The sequence below is a fragment of the Fusarium subglutinans genome, assembly GCF_013396075.1.
Source record: "Fusarium subglutinans strain NRRL 66333 chromosome Unknown NRRL66333_c0000164, whole genome shotgun sequence".
In the NCBI taxonomy this organism is placed as follows: domain Eukaryota; kingdom Fungi; phylum Ascomycota; class Sordariomycetes; order Hypocreales; family Nectriaceae; genus Fusarium; species Fusarium subglutinans.
In genome coordinates this window covers 83,502-95,601 of record NW_023502227.1, presented here as the reverse complement: position 1 = coordinate 95,601, position 12,100 = coordinate 83,502, and the positions used below count along the sequence as shown (strand labels likewise).

Sequence of the window (12,100 nt, the reverse complement as noted above, 5' to 3'; positions counted from 1 at the left end):
ATATGGTCTTAGCAGAGTAAAGGAGAAGTTCAATGTGAACACATGGATATGTGGAACCTGAAAAGCTTTGATGGATAAGACGTAAGTCTCGTCTGCTTGAAAATAGTCACGACAAATATTAAGTGCCATGTCTTTATTCGAATGGACTGAAGCGATAAGCGGAAGGGGAGAAGAGAGTCGGGGTGAGAGTCTGGGTGACCAGCGTGCAAGGACAGCTTTTATTAGGTAGTTTTGCGGTCTACAATCCTCTTCATGTGTTCACACAAGCTGGTTCCCACTTTGCCTTCGACGTGCTGGGAATATCAATCTAGGAATATTCACTTCATAATAGTTTATGTCCGTCTCCTGATACAACAATTCAGGAATAAGGGGAAGCATATGGACAGAAAAAGTAAAGACATTATGCAAAGGTTGTAGCGGTGGGCAGGTTGAATGGTCGCAATGCAATTATGTTGGCTCAAGTTTGGGTATCCGTGGCCACTATCTATCCCAGTAACAATTGTTTTACTCCTCAGTCTCCTCATCTGCCTTGGCATCAACAGATTTGTCCTTCTTCTTCTTCTTGCCCTTCTTCTCCTTCTTGGCTTTCTTCTCCTTCTTACTCTTCTTTGTCTTAGCTTTCTTCTCCTTCTTGCTCTCCTCCTCCTCACCATTAACTGCTGCCTCCACGACATCATCTACATCCATCTTCATGTTGCCCTCAGTGATATGCTCTTCAGTGGCAGGCTCTTGGTCAGGGTGCTCTTCTACGACTTCTGGAACCGGCTTGGCAGGTGGCTTCTCCCTTTCTGCAACCTTTGATCCACGCTGTGGCAGACTTGATGGAACATTGGCGTCCACCTCTCTCATCCACAACTTCCAGTCTCCACGGCGGGTCTTCCACATATCACCCTTCCAGTTGCGCCAGACACTTCTACCCATCCAACTGTCACGCAACTCCGCCTCATGATCACCCAAGCGTGCCATCAAAGCTTCCTTCATATGGAAGGGAATACTTCGCTCCTTGCCTTTGCTAGGAACCTCAACGATAGCATTGATGAGGTTATGACCGAACTGGGATATGGCGAGTTCGTGAGTATGAGGCAGTATGGCACTGGCGATGGACTTGTGGAAGGCAGGATTTGAAGAAGATGTAGCGATGGCGGTGGTAAGGACAGTAACGGTAGGCATGGACGTAGTGGCAAGACGGACCAGAGTCTGTGGCTCGAGGGCAAGCAATGACTCTTGCACACCCTTTGTCGGCCCTGGAATGGAAAGAAGAGTAGTCAGGAGTTGAGAACCATGGGACTGGATCGCGTACTCGTTTTTAGAAAGTTGCTGGACATCTTTCTTCTTCTCTTCGTCTTTCAACCCGCATAGAAAAATGACCAGGTCAGCCGGTGTGTTTCCACATCCCTCCTTAAGCCCCTTGTTGAGTTTCTTAATCTCGTCGTTGGCACCACGGGCATTACATCTCTCAAATAGCGTCTTGAGAACATTGAGCCTGGACTTCGCGACCAGCTGAGGCACGTTCGGCGTGATCTTCTCAACGGCCTGCACCAGGTCATCTTTGCTGAGGCGATTCAGCACTCGTATAGCAGCGTAACAGGAAACATCATTTCGGACGTAACCCTCTATTCTAGGGAGAAAGATGTTCTGGTTGAGAGCTTTGAACACTTTGCCAGGGCAGTGTGTGATGAGTGTCTCTATAAGTCGTGATCCGATCTGGTCGTAGATCATACCGTTGATAAATTCGGATGCTTCTGATGAGCCGTCGCTTAAAGACTTTGGAGCGCCAGGTAATAGCTGGAATAGTAGAGTTGGCTGTTCAGACTCAGCCTTTTGCTCGGTCTTGTTGAGTGTCAGGTCAAGCTCAAGGAGAAGCTGAAGTGTAGGATTTCCGATAGGATGTCTAGCAAGCACTCGCAAGGCGGTAGCATCCATTCCTGCCGTTGAGTCTTGGATGATTTTTTTTGCTGCCATTGAAAACGATTCGGGTACTGCCCTCAACCCTTGATTCGCCTCATCTGTTGCTGAACCTCCCGCGACTGAGATTTTCTCCTTCTTCTTACTCTTCACGAGACTTCGCACCGATGCATCCTCCAAGGGTCGGCCAGCCAAGACCAATAATAGCACGCGCAGAGTGTGTGATGCGAATCGATCGGTGATGAGGTATGATAGAGCGCCTTCGAGCTCGTCAAGCGTAGCCAGAAAAAGATTCTCCATGGACGCCTCGGGCTTGTGCATGTCAACATCGGCGCCCTTGGTATCAAGCACATATCCAGAAAGCTCTTGTGATACCACACCAGCAGATCGCAAGAAGAGCGCCTCACAACAATGGCTCGCGAATCGGTGCTGTACCAATGAGAGGAAGTGCCCACCGAAAGCTTCAAACAAACGCTTCTTTTGCGCTGTATTCGACAGTTGTATGAGACGCTCCATCAATCGCGAGCAGGACTGACTACTGGCTAGTTTGAGCTCCTTGCCCTCGGCCTCCTTCCAGACGTTTTCCAGAAAGATGTCGCGGTCCTCGCTTGATGGAAACTGATTGAGCTCTAACAGTTCGTCCGCACGACGGAAGTATTCTTGCTCTTCTTCTGCAAGCATTCCGAAGAACTCCGTCTCGCCAATGCCATTCTGCTGAGGATCCTGGCCATCTTGGTGGGCAAAACTATCGATGTTGTCGTTGTCTTCGAACGTGCGCTGTCGCTTGTTCTCGCTCTCGTAAATCTCGTGCTGTTGTTCAGTTTCTTCGATTCTCTTTCGCTTCTTCTCCTCGCGACCAGCGCCACGTCTTGTTCTAGGCTTGGGCATTTTGATTGACTTGATCTAAAGAACGTCGATCTACGCAAGCAACAGAGAAACTTTTTGGTGGGGCCGTTCATTCGTCTTGACTTTTCTAATAAAAAAATTGGCCAGATAAGATCTTATCGATAAGATAGTCTTAACTCGATGGGAGCACATGACATGATAGTTACATAAACATTGTAACGCTCTTTATTATGCTGAAACATTAAACTTGTATAAAAATAAGAAACATGCGTGTTTGACTCCTCATTACGGATCCGGACGTGATGCCACAGCTACCCAAGCAACTGACTTCATGAACCGATGCAACAGCATGAGTTAAATTAGGCGATGCCTTATGACTCAGAAGTACTTGAAACTCGCGTAGCAGTGGCTTCTTATAAAGTTGGTATCGATGTGTGTAGCCTCACTCTGGCCCTTCCATACGACCAGTCAACTTTGTAGATCCGTATTCGTGTCTTGTCTGCGGGCGTAGGCATGAAAGTTGCACTTGGCCCATTCGTGTTAGCGAGGGGATCCTACATGAAGAGTCAGGTTCCACTTCTTGGCTCACATCTACGATGCAGGGCTATCGGGGATCTCAGTTCGTCCGTGGGAAAACTGGTAGTGATGATGACTTCCAATGGCAGACCCCTGTATCAAGTCCCACAATGCATATTCTTCACAGACCCTAATGCTCAGTGTGGCGCACTTAGCGGCGGAGACTGGGTACTTTTATCATGGCTTGCTCTTGATTCATGATGAACTGGTTGCCGTCTTCCCAGCGGCTTCTGTGCAACTTAGAACCAGTAAAAGGTGAGTTATTTACATTGTTCCTAAAGCTGCCTTTATATGGCCGTCTCGAACATTGACACTGAGAGAGATGTGAATACCTGGCGACTGCCCAGCCGTTGAAGAACAAATATCTCAGCTAACTGTGAGTTTCCGTTACGGATGATCCAAGATGGAAGCGAGCCGCTAAAATAGTGCTGAGCTTTCCTGATGCTGATCTGCCCCCTGATTAGACTTGAAACGTATGATCGCCAAACTCATCTACTCAGAGTAAGACGAGAGCCTGTCAAGAGATACAGTCCTGACGAATTGGAGGTAGCTTGAGCTGCCCGGCAGCGTGCAGCCGTTGTTGAGATTATCGACCTGACGCAAGTCAAAGCGCATTTACTATGTGGACTCATGCTTTGCTGATGGCCACTGAGCTCGTTTTCCAACCTTGTCCTGACCATGTCCTTTATCATCTCTCAGGCTTTGCTTTTTCTCAACAGATGGGGCCAGAAAGATAAATTAGCGAGCTGCTAGGACGCGCACTGCTTTTGGGACCTTTGGCCTGACAAGTATAATAAGGGCGTAGAGTAGCAAGTCAAGCGATCGTTTATCACAGCCAGTATTCACCGGATTAATATATTTCGTTCCTCTCTCCATAACTCAGCACCATATCCACAAATGGCCCCCTCCAAGAGTCCTGGTCCTGTGGACGCTTTGACTGTCAACATCCCTAAGAAACTCGAGCCCAAGGGCTCTGGTGGTACTGTTATTATAAGTCAGCCCAAGAACAAGAAACCTGCTGCCTCTGGCGAAGCCAACTCCGAGGCCTGATCTTTGCAACCAAAACCATTGAATCTACACACAAGATCACCCTTTGAGTATTGAGCTACGGATGATCGTCGAGAAGTCGTACAAAGCACGCACGGTAAAAACACGAAAGGTCGTGAACTGTAAAGGTGCGCATTACCCCCCCAAGGCCGCCTCCTAAAACCATTCTGACTGTAATCTCTCAGTTCAAAGCATCATTTTTGTCAGAGACTGCAGCAAACTAAGTCATGGCTCGGGGAACAAATTCAAAAGCTGTGGTGATTCAGGTGGCACCAGGACTTTGAAAGGGATATAATTTCGATTCATTTAATGATTTTACTTTAGTTAGATAGGTCAATTGGCACTTATTGAACCACTGGAACATTGAAAATTTTGAATGATAAAAGTGCGAATATATCAGCCTGCTGGCGATATAACATGAATGACATAGTCTGAATATTGGGTAATTCAACGCGCTTAAATAAGCGCGATTGTTGCACGAACACGTCGATCAACCAAGAGAAATTGGGGCTGAACTGTTGTCACTCAGGTCAGGGGCCAGTAACTAACCTGATACATCCGGGGAACGGGTGGGTGTTGGCAGATCGTTGTGATTGGGCTCGATCCGGTCAATCCTGGCTGACAGTTCCGATTATGTACGTGCTGTGATTTGCTTTTGCTTAGCACAGCCCAACGACCTGCAGCGACAACCTTGCGCCTGAGTCGACCAACAACTTTGCATAGAAAAGAAGGCGGCTGCAGCTGCAGTTGCGGTGTGCTGTGTCATTGTATAATGGTGGCCGAGATGGAACTCGTAGTGGTAGAAACGAGCCTCATTGCATGCCCAAAGGCACCACCACAATGTTGTGTGACCGTCGTCAACGTGCAGTGACGTGTGAACTCAGCGAAGATAAAAGGGTCCCTTGGCCCTTACCGATTGATCTCACTAAGCTTGACTGGGGAGCCATTGTGCTGGTAGATACCAGGTGAATTATCCGACCGCACTGTCAGAATGTCTCAACCTTGCCAGATGAACGCACCTCAACAAGGCAGCTTTGCACGAAGGCCAGCCAGTGAGCCACCACGAAGTGAGGAAGTCAATGCACCAAGCATGAGACCTGGAATAGGTATGAGATCTCGAATGTTATGTCGCTTCAGCACGGCAGCCATCTGACTTGTGCCCAGATCTCGAACGCCAAGCAGGAAGCTGGGGTATGTTGCAACTATATCCTGTGATTGTCAGTATGAGCTAAGAGATCATAACCAGGAGGAGAAAGGGGCTGGGCCCGTATGTGTCGGCAGATGCAGCAAGACAAAAGGCACATGGTCGCGCCCCGACTGTCAAACATAAGCTCGCGCTGTATCATGCTTCAAGCGAACCGCATGGTGACTCTTTATGACGAGGCCGAAAAAGCATTTGAATCGGGTGCAGAAGATGCGAATTCGGACGAAAAGTTTGTGGAGGAATACCTAAAATTTTGTAAGATGAAAGCCGATGGCGATTACAAACCATTTGCTGGACCGCAAGCTGACACTCTCACAGCACAGGTGCTGATCCAAACAAGCCAAGTACTTGCACTCGACAGGCCAGGCAGCTATTTCTTGAGACATCTCTTGCCTTCCTTCAGAGCTATGTTAGAGGGAGGGAGCGGCAAGTACCTCGACGCGCCGATCCACGACTGGGCATCTCTCTCGCAACCAGACAGGCTTGACCAGCTCATCTGCCTTGCCGGATACACAAGGGTCGGCAGAGTCCTCCTTGTAAGACACTCACTTGCGCCATCCGCAAAGCAGTATGTACTGACATGTCCTAGAAACCGTTCCTAGCAAGGCAAGAGGAGGTTGGTGATAATAATCAGTATCACTACAACGAAGGGGCCATACGGTTTATAAGCATCACCATATTCAGCTCCATGATCGCCGTGTTTGCTTGCGCCCCAGCTGCGATTCAGTCCTTGAATGTTCGATCAACAGTTGGCGAAGTAGTTGTGTATCTTGTATTTGTGATCGTGTTTGGCTGGCTGAGTCAGGGACTGATTTTGGGATTTGAGAAAGTTTTGCTCTCCTGTCTTGCCTACGCCGGATTGATGGCAACCCTTCTCCGAGGGGGTTGATATGGGGAAAGGGACGGATGGAACATAGACTGGAGGATCGGAAGGCGAGTAAGGGTTAAAATTGTAGTGTGTCGGAACGACTTGGTAAGCCGGGTGGAAGAGAATGGATGTATACTGGACAATCGTTTGAAGAATTGCACTTCTTGGGATCCTCTCTGTTAGCAGTGATGTCAATGGGGTGGATGTACGTGAACCAAGGCTAAGAGTTCGTGGATGGAGATCATGGTAAGACAGCTCAGATGCCTAGTTAGATGGCGGACTTGCCTTCTGAAGGGCCAAGAAAAAGCAGTAATGATAGAAATAGAAGCGAGACTCATCGCGTAGGCAGCATGAGAGACAACCTATAACTAAGCACATGACTTTGATCGGTATAGGGCTGTAGAGTGTGGGTGAATGCTTGGGGAGGAAAGGAGATAAACCTACTAGGAAGGGAGGTGGGCACGGCAGACTATCCTTCCGATGAGGCTCTACAATAGGTACAAGGGGGACATGGAAGATGAAGGTACTAGTTGGAAACGACAAGGCGCCTTCTTTGATTGCCTCCTGGCAGAATTTACGATCTAGGACTATGAACCTCTGAGCATACTAAGGTAGACAGGCCACCTTAGATTGCGAAACCATGATGGATCTTGTTCAGCATTAGACTCCTACTACCGTACCGAGACACACCCAATCCAAGGCTTGCTTGCAACTTCCTTCTGTCGCGCGAGACACGAACGCGCTTGACGTTATTGATACAGCTGTTCTGCAAATTACGACACGGGTTTGCTGGGAACGGGGCGAGACAAGGCGGTGAACTGCAGTCTTTGGCCACCACCTTGGTTCCAAGACGCAATAAAGCCGCCAACGTCCAAAGCATGGGCGAAGTCATGTCCAAAAAGCCATCGAATGTTCAATTGGCTTTAGTGCAATGGAGCTAAGTTCCCCGGGGCGATCTTGGTACTCTGCGGAGTGTAAGCATGGTCTCGTCGCCACAGAAACCCCATATCTGAAAGCAGCTTGATTTCAATGTGGTTGTAACCGATGAAACCTGGGGTCTCGTCTGGTCTGGCTGTGGAGTAGCGTAGCCCTTTACTCGGTCTGTGTAGATCAATGGCGTAGAACCGAGTTAGATCGGAATGGCTGAGTTGAAAAGCATCGAAAGGCAGGTAGATGCCCGATGAACACGCTCATGCATTAGCCTGTTTCGGGGTCGAGGGTTGAAGTTATCCCGACAATGAGCATGGATACTGCGACTGCGACCCATTTCTGCTCTTCATGAAAGAAAAACAGGCAACGGGTGGCTGGTTGCCTGAGGACCCCGGCGGCTCAAAACACCAATAACAATGAGGTAGAAGCTCTCGAGTATTCATCGAACAAGTCTTTCCTCCATTGTCGTTCATTGGTATTCCACAGTTTTCCTTCCTAATGTCCTGTTAGCAATACCAGGGTTAAAACCGCCTGCCAATATCGTTGGCGATAGTTGATGGAGTTGTAGGCGTGCAACCGCGTCAGATACTGCACTGCGAGATGCCGCAAACATATCATCCAACGGCGCTTCCGGCACCCAATACACTCTAGCGAAACAATCTGCCCGTTAGTTGAAAGTTCCCAGCCTTGCAGGCGGTTCCTTTTGATTCGATTCGGTAAAGTGCCCTGGCATTCCTGCGTAATCCTAGACCGCCTTTCTTAGGCAGTTCGAGGTCACTGCCATCCACGACTCTGATGCTAGACTGGACACCAAACATTTGTATATCCTCAAAACGAAGATCAACAAAGGCAACGTCAATCGAGACTTTACCCAAAGTTTGGGTGTTTCCAATTCACCATTTGATGTTGTCGGATATTTTATGCTCAAACACCAGACCCATGTCCTTTCCCAACAATGCGATTCGTAGAAGATTGACGAACGAGCCTGTGGCCCGGATCCTTCAGTCGCCATTATGCCCTGGATGCCGCTTGGCTTGAATTCAGATGATCGCACTTGCGGTGAATCAGAATGAACATTATATCGTTGCCTGCAGGCATTTCGAAAGGTCTACCGTGGCGTATGGACTGCAGAAGATGAGGGCTCTCAATCCAAAGATTGCTTGTTGGGCGTCAAGGATGTTGAAAGAGACGTCGCGCCAGAGAGCGTTTTGATGGGGGCACGCTCATCTCATTTGGCAGTGCCAAACGGACGAGTTGTCCCGTATCGCAACAAATACCAATTCAGCAAGTGCAAGAATGAATGAATGGATGGTTTGCTTTGCTTTGTTCAGAACCGGGAGGAGAAGTTTGTTGGCCCCCTTATACGAGGGACTTTCGTTACGAGACTGCCTGAGGTAGGTAGGTAACTTACCTTATAATCTCGAGCCAGGGGTTGACGGCCGGGTGTTCATAACGGCATCCATGGCTCAAGCCTCAGCGGGAGCGCTCTGAACCTCCATCTACCCCAGTGGGAATTTGGAGTAACTTGGAACCACCAATGATGGGTTACAGGAGTATTATGCAACCAGGGCAGTCCCTAACATTTCCCGTGCCTGAAGCGCAGCAGTATTCAGTCGAATAGGTATTTGGCATGCTTGCTCGAGCCATGCTGACCAACTCTTGTTATGGCCAAAAAAGGCTCTCAAAGTGGGAGCAGACTGTGTTGGGATGAGCATTGGATGATGCAGTGGGTGTTGTTACCTGAACATACTGCCCTGTTTTTCCATTCAAAGGAGACATCACCTTACAGCCAGGGCCTGGACGAGCTTCCCCCTACGAGCCTGTCTCTAATAACAGTAATGCCAACGCACTGAAAGTGGATGCTCATTCTGGTAGGTATCCATAATTTGGCTACACCTGAAGAACCATTATATCCGGGGCTCTCGTCTGGTAACAAGCACTCCTCCATCTACTGACCAATAAGTTACAAAAAATACTTATTTGGAGGGGTCTAAAAACAATTCACACTTCGACTTCAAGTTGAGCCTCCACAAAGCTCAAGGTCTCAGGCAATATCACGTTGAGCTAACACCCAAAACTTGCGAGGACAGCGGACTTGCTAGCAAACGATCTCTTTTACGAACAATGGCATCGTTAGCTATCAAACTTAACTTTGCAAGAGACCTCTAGCAAGGTCTGTTCGTGAATTTGACAAGGCCAAGGCAAGTCTGTCGACATCTTATTTCCGATGCTCTAGAAGTTCGCGAGACTCACCCAGGCCTCCGAACTTGACACCGAATACCTCTCGTGTCCAGAAGACAGAGGGCGAGGGTCTTTTACGAAACATCCATGGATGCTGGGTTTTGGTCCCATCTGCCTGGTGGTCGTGTGTCGTCGTCCTCCCTTCTCCCTGGATATTTCGGGCAGCATTGTAAATCTTACAGTGAGCAGAAAGTTTTGACACGACAGTCGAGGTTGGAAAGATGAATTGCCAGCTTAGTAGCTAGCTATGCTGTCTACCCACCCATCCATCCACCATGAATACAGCCCCGCTGAGGCCATCCTGTGGATGCCTTTTTCCATCATCACAATCAGCAAATAACCGGCCTCTAGACATGAAGCATTCAATGGGACAAAGAGCGGTGAATCCCAAATACCAATGTGTTTGTGCATCTTAACGAACTCAGCCTCACTTTCATGACAAGATGGCCCCTTGGAGTGGCCGGCTATCTGCGAATCTCGAGCCGGTGAAGCCAGAAAGGGAGTCATTGCCATCTCTTGTTACCTGACCAACACCCTCACGATGCTCGACGTGTCCATCGTCCAATGACGGCAAAGGAGAATATGCATCTCCCAGTGCATCTTTATCACGCACATCAAGTCTCGAGCAAGTATTTTTTTTGTATCTCTTTTGAGCGAGCGGTACGGCCCGCGTGCCGCTGATTATTGGTCTATTTGGGCGAGGAACTGATATTACCGAGGTCACACGACGGTACACTGGTTCATGATTCGTCTATCAGCGATATTCGTGGTTCAAAATGTGGCACACAGCCCCATGGTCGACCTTTCTGTTCATATTGAGCCGCACTCACAGGTCAGCTTGAGCCACGCAGCCTGATTCTGAAGGACATTCCTTGGCCGCGCCAGAGGAGTGCTCGATGCGGTATATGACCCTATATGCTGTTGGTCGACGGTTGGTTGTACAGAGAATATACGCGCGGCTAGGGGAACATTGGCGAAATCTAGAAATGCCTAGAAAACACCAATCTAGGTATCATTACGGTTTTGTTGAAGATGAGAAACTTTTGAGTTTATCCTTATCAGGATATACCTAATCGCTTTTTGACCCTTACATAGTTTCATATCAGATAGGGGTATTATTGGTACCCAAGAACACATGAGGTTTTGAAGATAGATCGTCACTGACACGTTTATATCAGCTGTACCAAGCGCGTAGTAGACACTCTACCTGTAAGAAATGAAGAAAGAAGCTCAGTGAACATCTATCTATGTATTCTTTGCCTGGCTCACGACGATGTGCTTGCGTGGTAAGATATTACTGAAGCCATTGGCTTATCTATATCTCCAAATGAGGTCGCCGGATGTCCATTTTCATAATAGTTTGCGATATCATATGTAAATCTCGAGCAATTGGTGACTATAACTTTCAATACCAGTCCCGGTAACCCAACATCACAGACATCGCAAACGGTGTTAACACGCTTGTCCTAAATATATATGCTCAACTTCAAGAAGTAAGCCGACCTGATGCCTCAATGATGGTCTGGCGAACAGGCTTGGTGAGAAAAGCACTTCTCAGTTAATAATACCGCCTTTTTCTTTTTCGGCCGTTCCAGAAATACGTCTACCCTTGAAGCTGTGAGACAGACGCAAAGCCTCGTGGACTAACGGGCTCGCCGAGAGCTGAGATTGTAAGTCCCACGACAGAGATGAAGAGAACGCTAGCATCGTTTATGGATTAGCACATCGATAGATCCAGAGCGTTGGAAACTATAGGGCTGACACGTAGATCAAGCTCGGGTCCGAACCAGATCCGATAAGGAAACATGATTCATCTAAGGTCAGACCGATAGACGTAACGTGTTCCATCTGACAAGGAACTTTTGTACGCTTCTTCCAGACGGCTAGATACATATAGCTATATCAGTAGCGCGGCAGTCTCGAGAGCTTCGAACTCATTCAGTAAGCCATAACGATATCTCGGCGAGATAGATCAAGGCAACAACGCCAGCACTTCGGAGTGGTTGTTCAAGCGCTACATCCGTGAATAGCCTCTATTAGCGGCGGGATGGCGCCGGCAGGGTAGAGAGGCGGCCGCCTCCATGACCGAGATATCCGATGAGGCTCAAGCAAGCATTCATGGCCGAGCTCTGATAGATGCTAGCAGTCACTAGTTCCTCCATGGGCTGAACTGAAGTGGAGGTCGCCAAATGGCTGGATCCTTGTGAAAATCAACATAGTGCCCCCAAGACAGTAACTTGTGGCACCTCGGATGTTGGACTCGATATTTGGAACCTCTAAGCAGCCTTAGTTTGGATGTGCTGGTTGTTCGTGCATGTCCAGTAGGGGCTATGAGGCTGGCTGACGAGATGTTGATAAGCCTGAAGTCAGCGGTGAAATTCGTTTGCGCTTGCGTTTGGGTGTTGTTATAAGATGGGTTGATTTCTGTGCATCAGATTCTAACTACATAATGAAATTCAACGGGTCTTTGTTTCATTCTACCC

The 12,100-nt window shown here is 48.3% G+C and overlaps 2 protein-coding genes across 2 annotated transcripts; one reads left to right on the top strand and one right to left on the bottom strand.

Moving 5' to 3' along the window:
* Positions 1–504: 504 nt before the first annotated feature.
* FSUBG_9970 (nucleolar 9) lies at positions 505–2,793 on the bottom strand (the record flags this gene model as incomplete). Its single annotated transcript, XM_036688539.1, has 1 exon — positions 505–2,793. One exon carries the CDS (start codon positions 2,791–2,793, stop codon positions 505–507), a length of 2,289 nt encoding a protein of 762 aa, XP_036534564.1.
* Positions 2,794–5,365: 2,572 nt separating this feature from the next.
* FSUBG_9969 (uncharacterized protein) lies at positions 5,366–6,467 on the top strand (the record flags this gene model as incomplete). Its single annotated transcript, XM_036688537.1, has 5 exons — positions 5,366–5,480; positions 5,539–5,565; positions 5,729–5,833; positions 5,897–6,114; positions 6,168–6,467. The coding sequence occupies 5 exons, from the start codon at positions 5,366–5,368 to the stop codon at positions 6,465–6,467; spliced, it is 765 nt and encodes a 254-aa protein (XP_036534563.1).
* Positions 6,468–12,100: the final 5,633 nt, after the last annotated feature.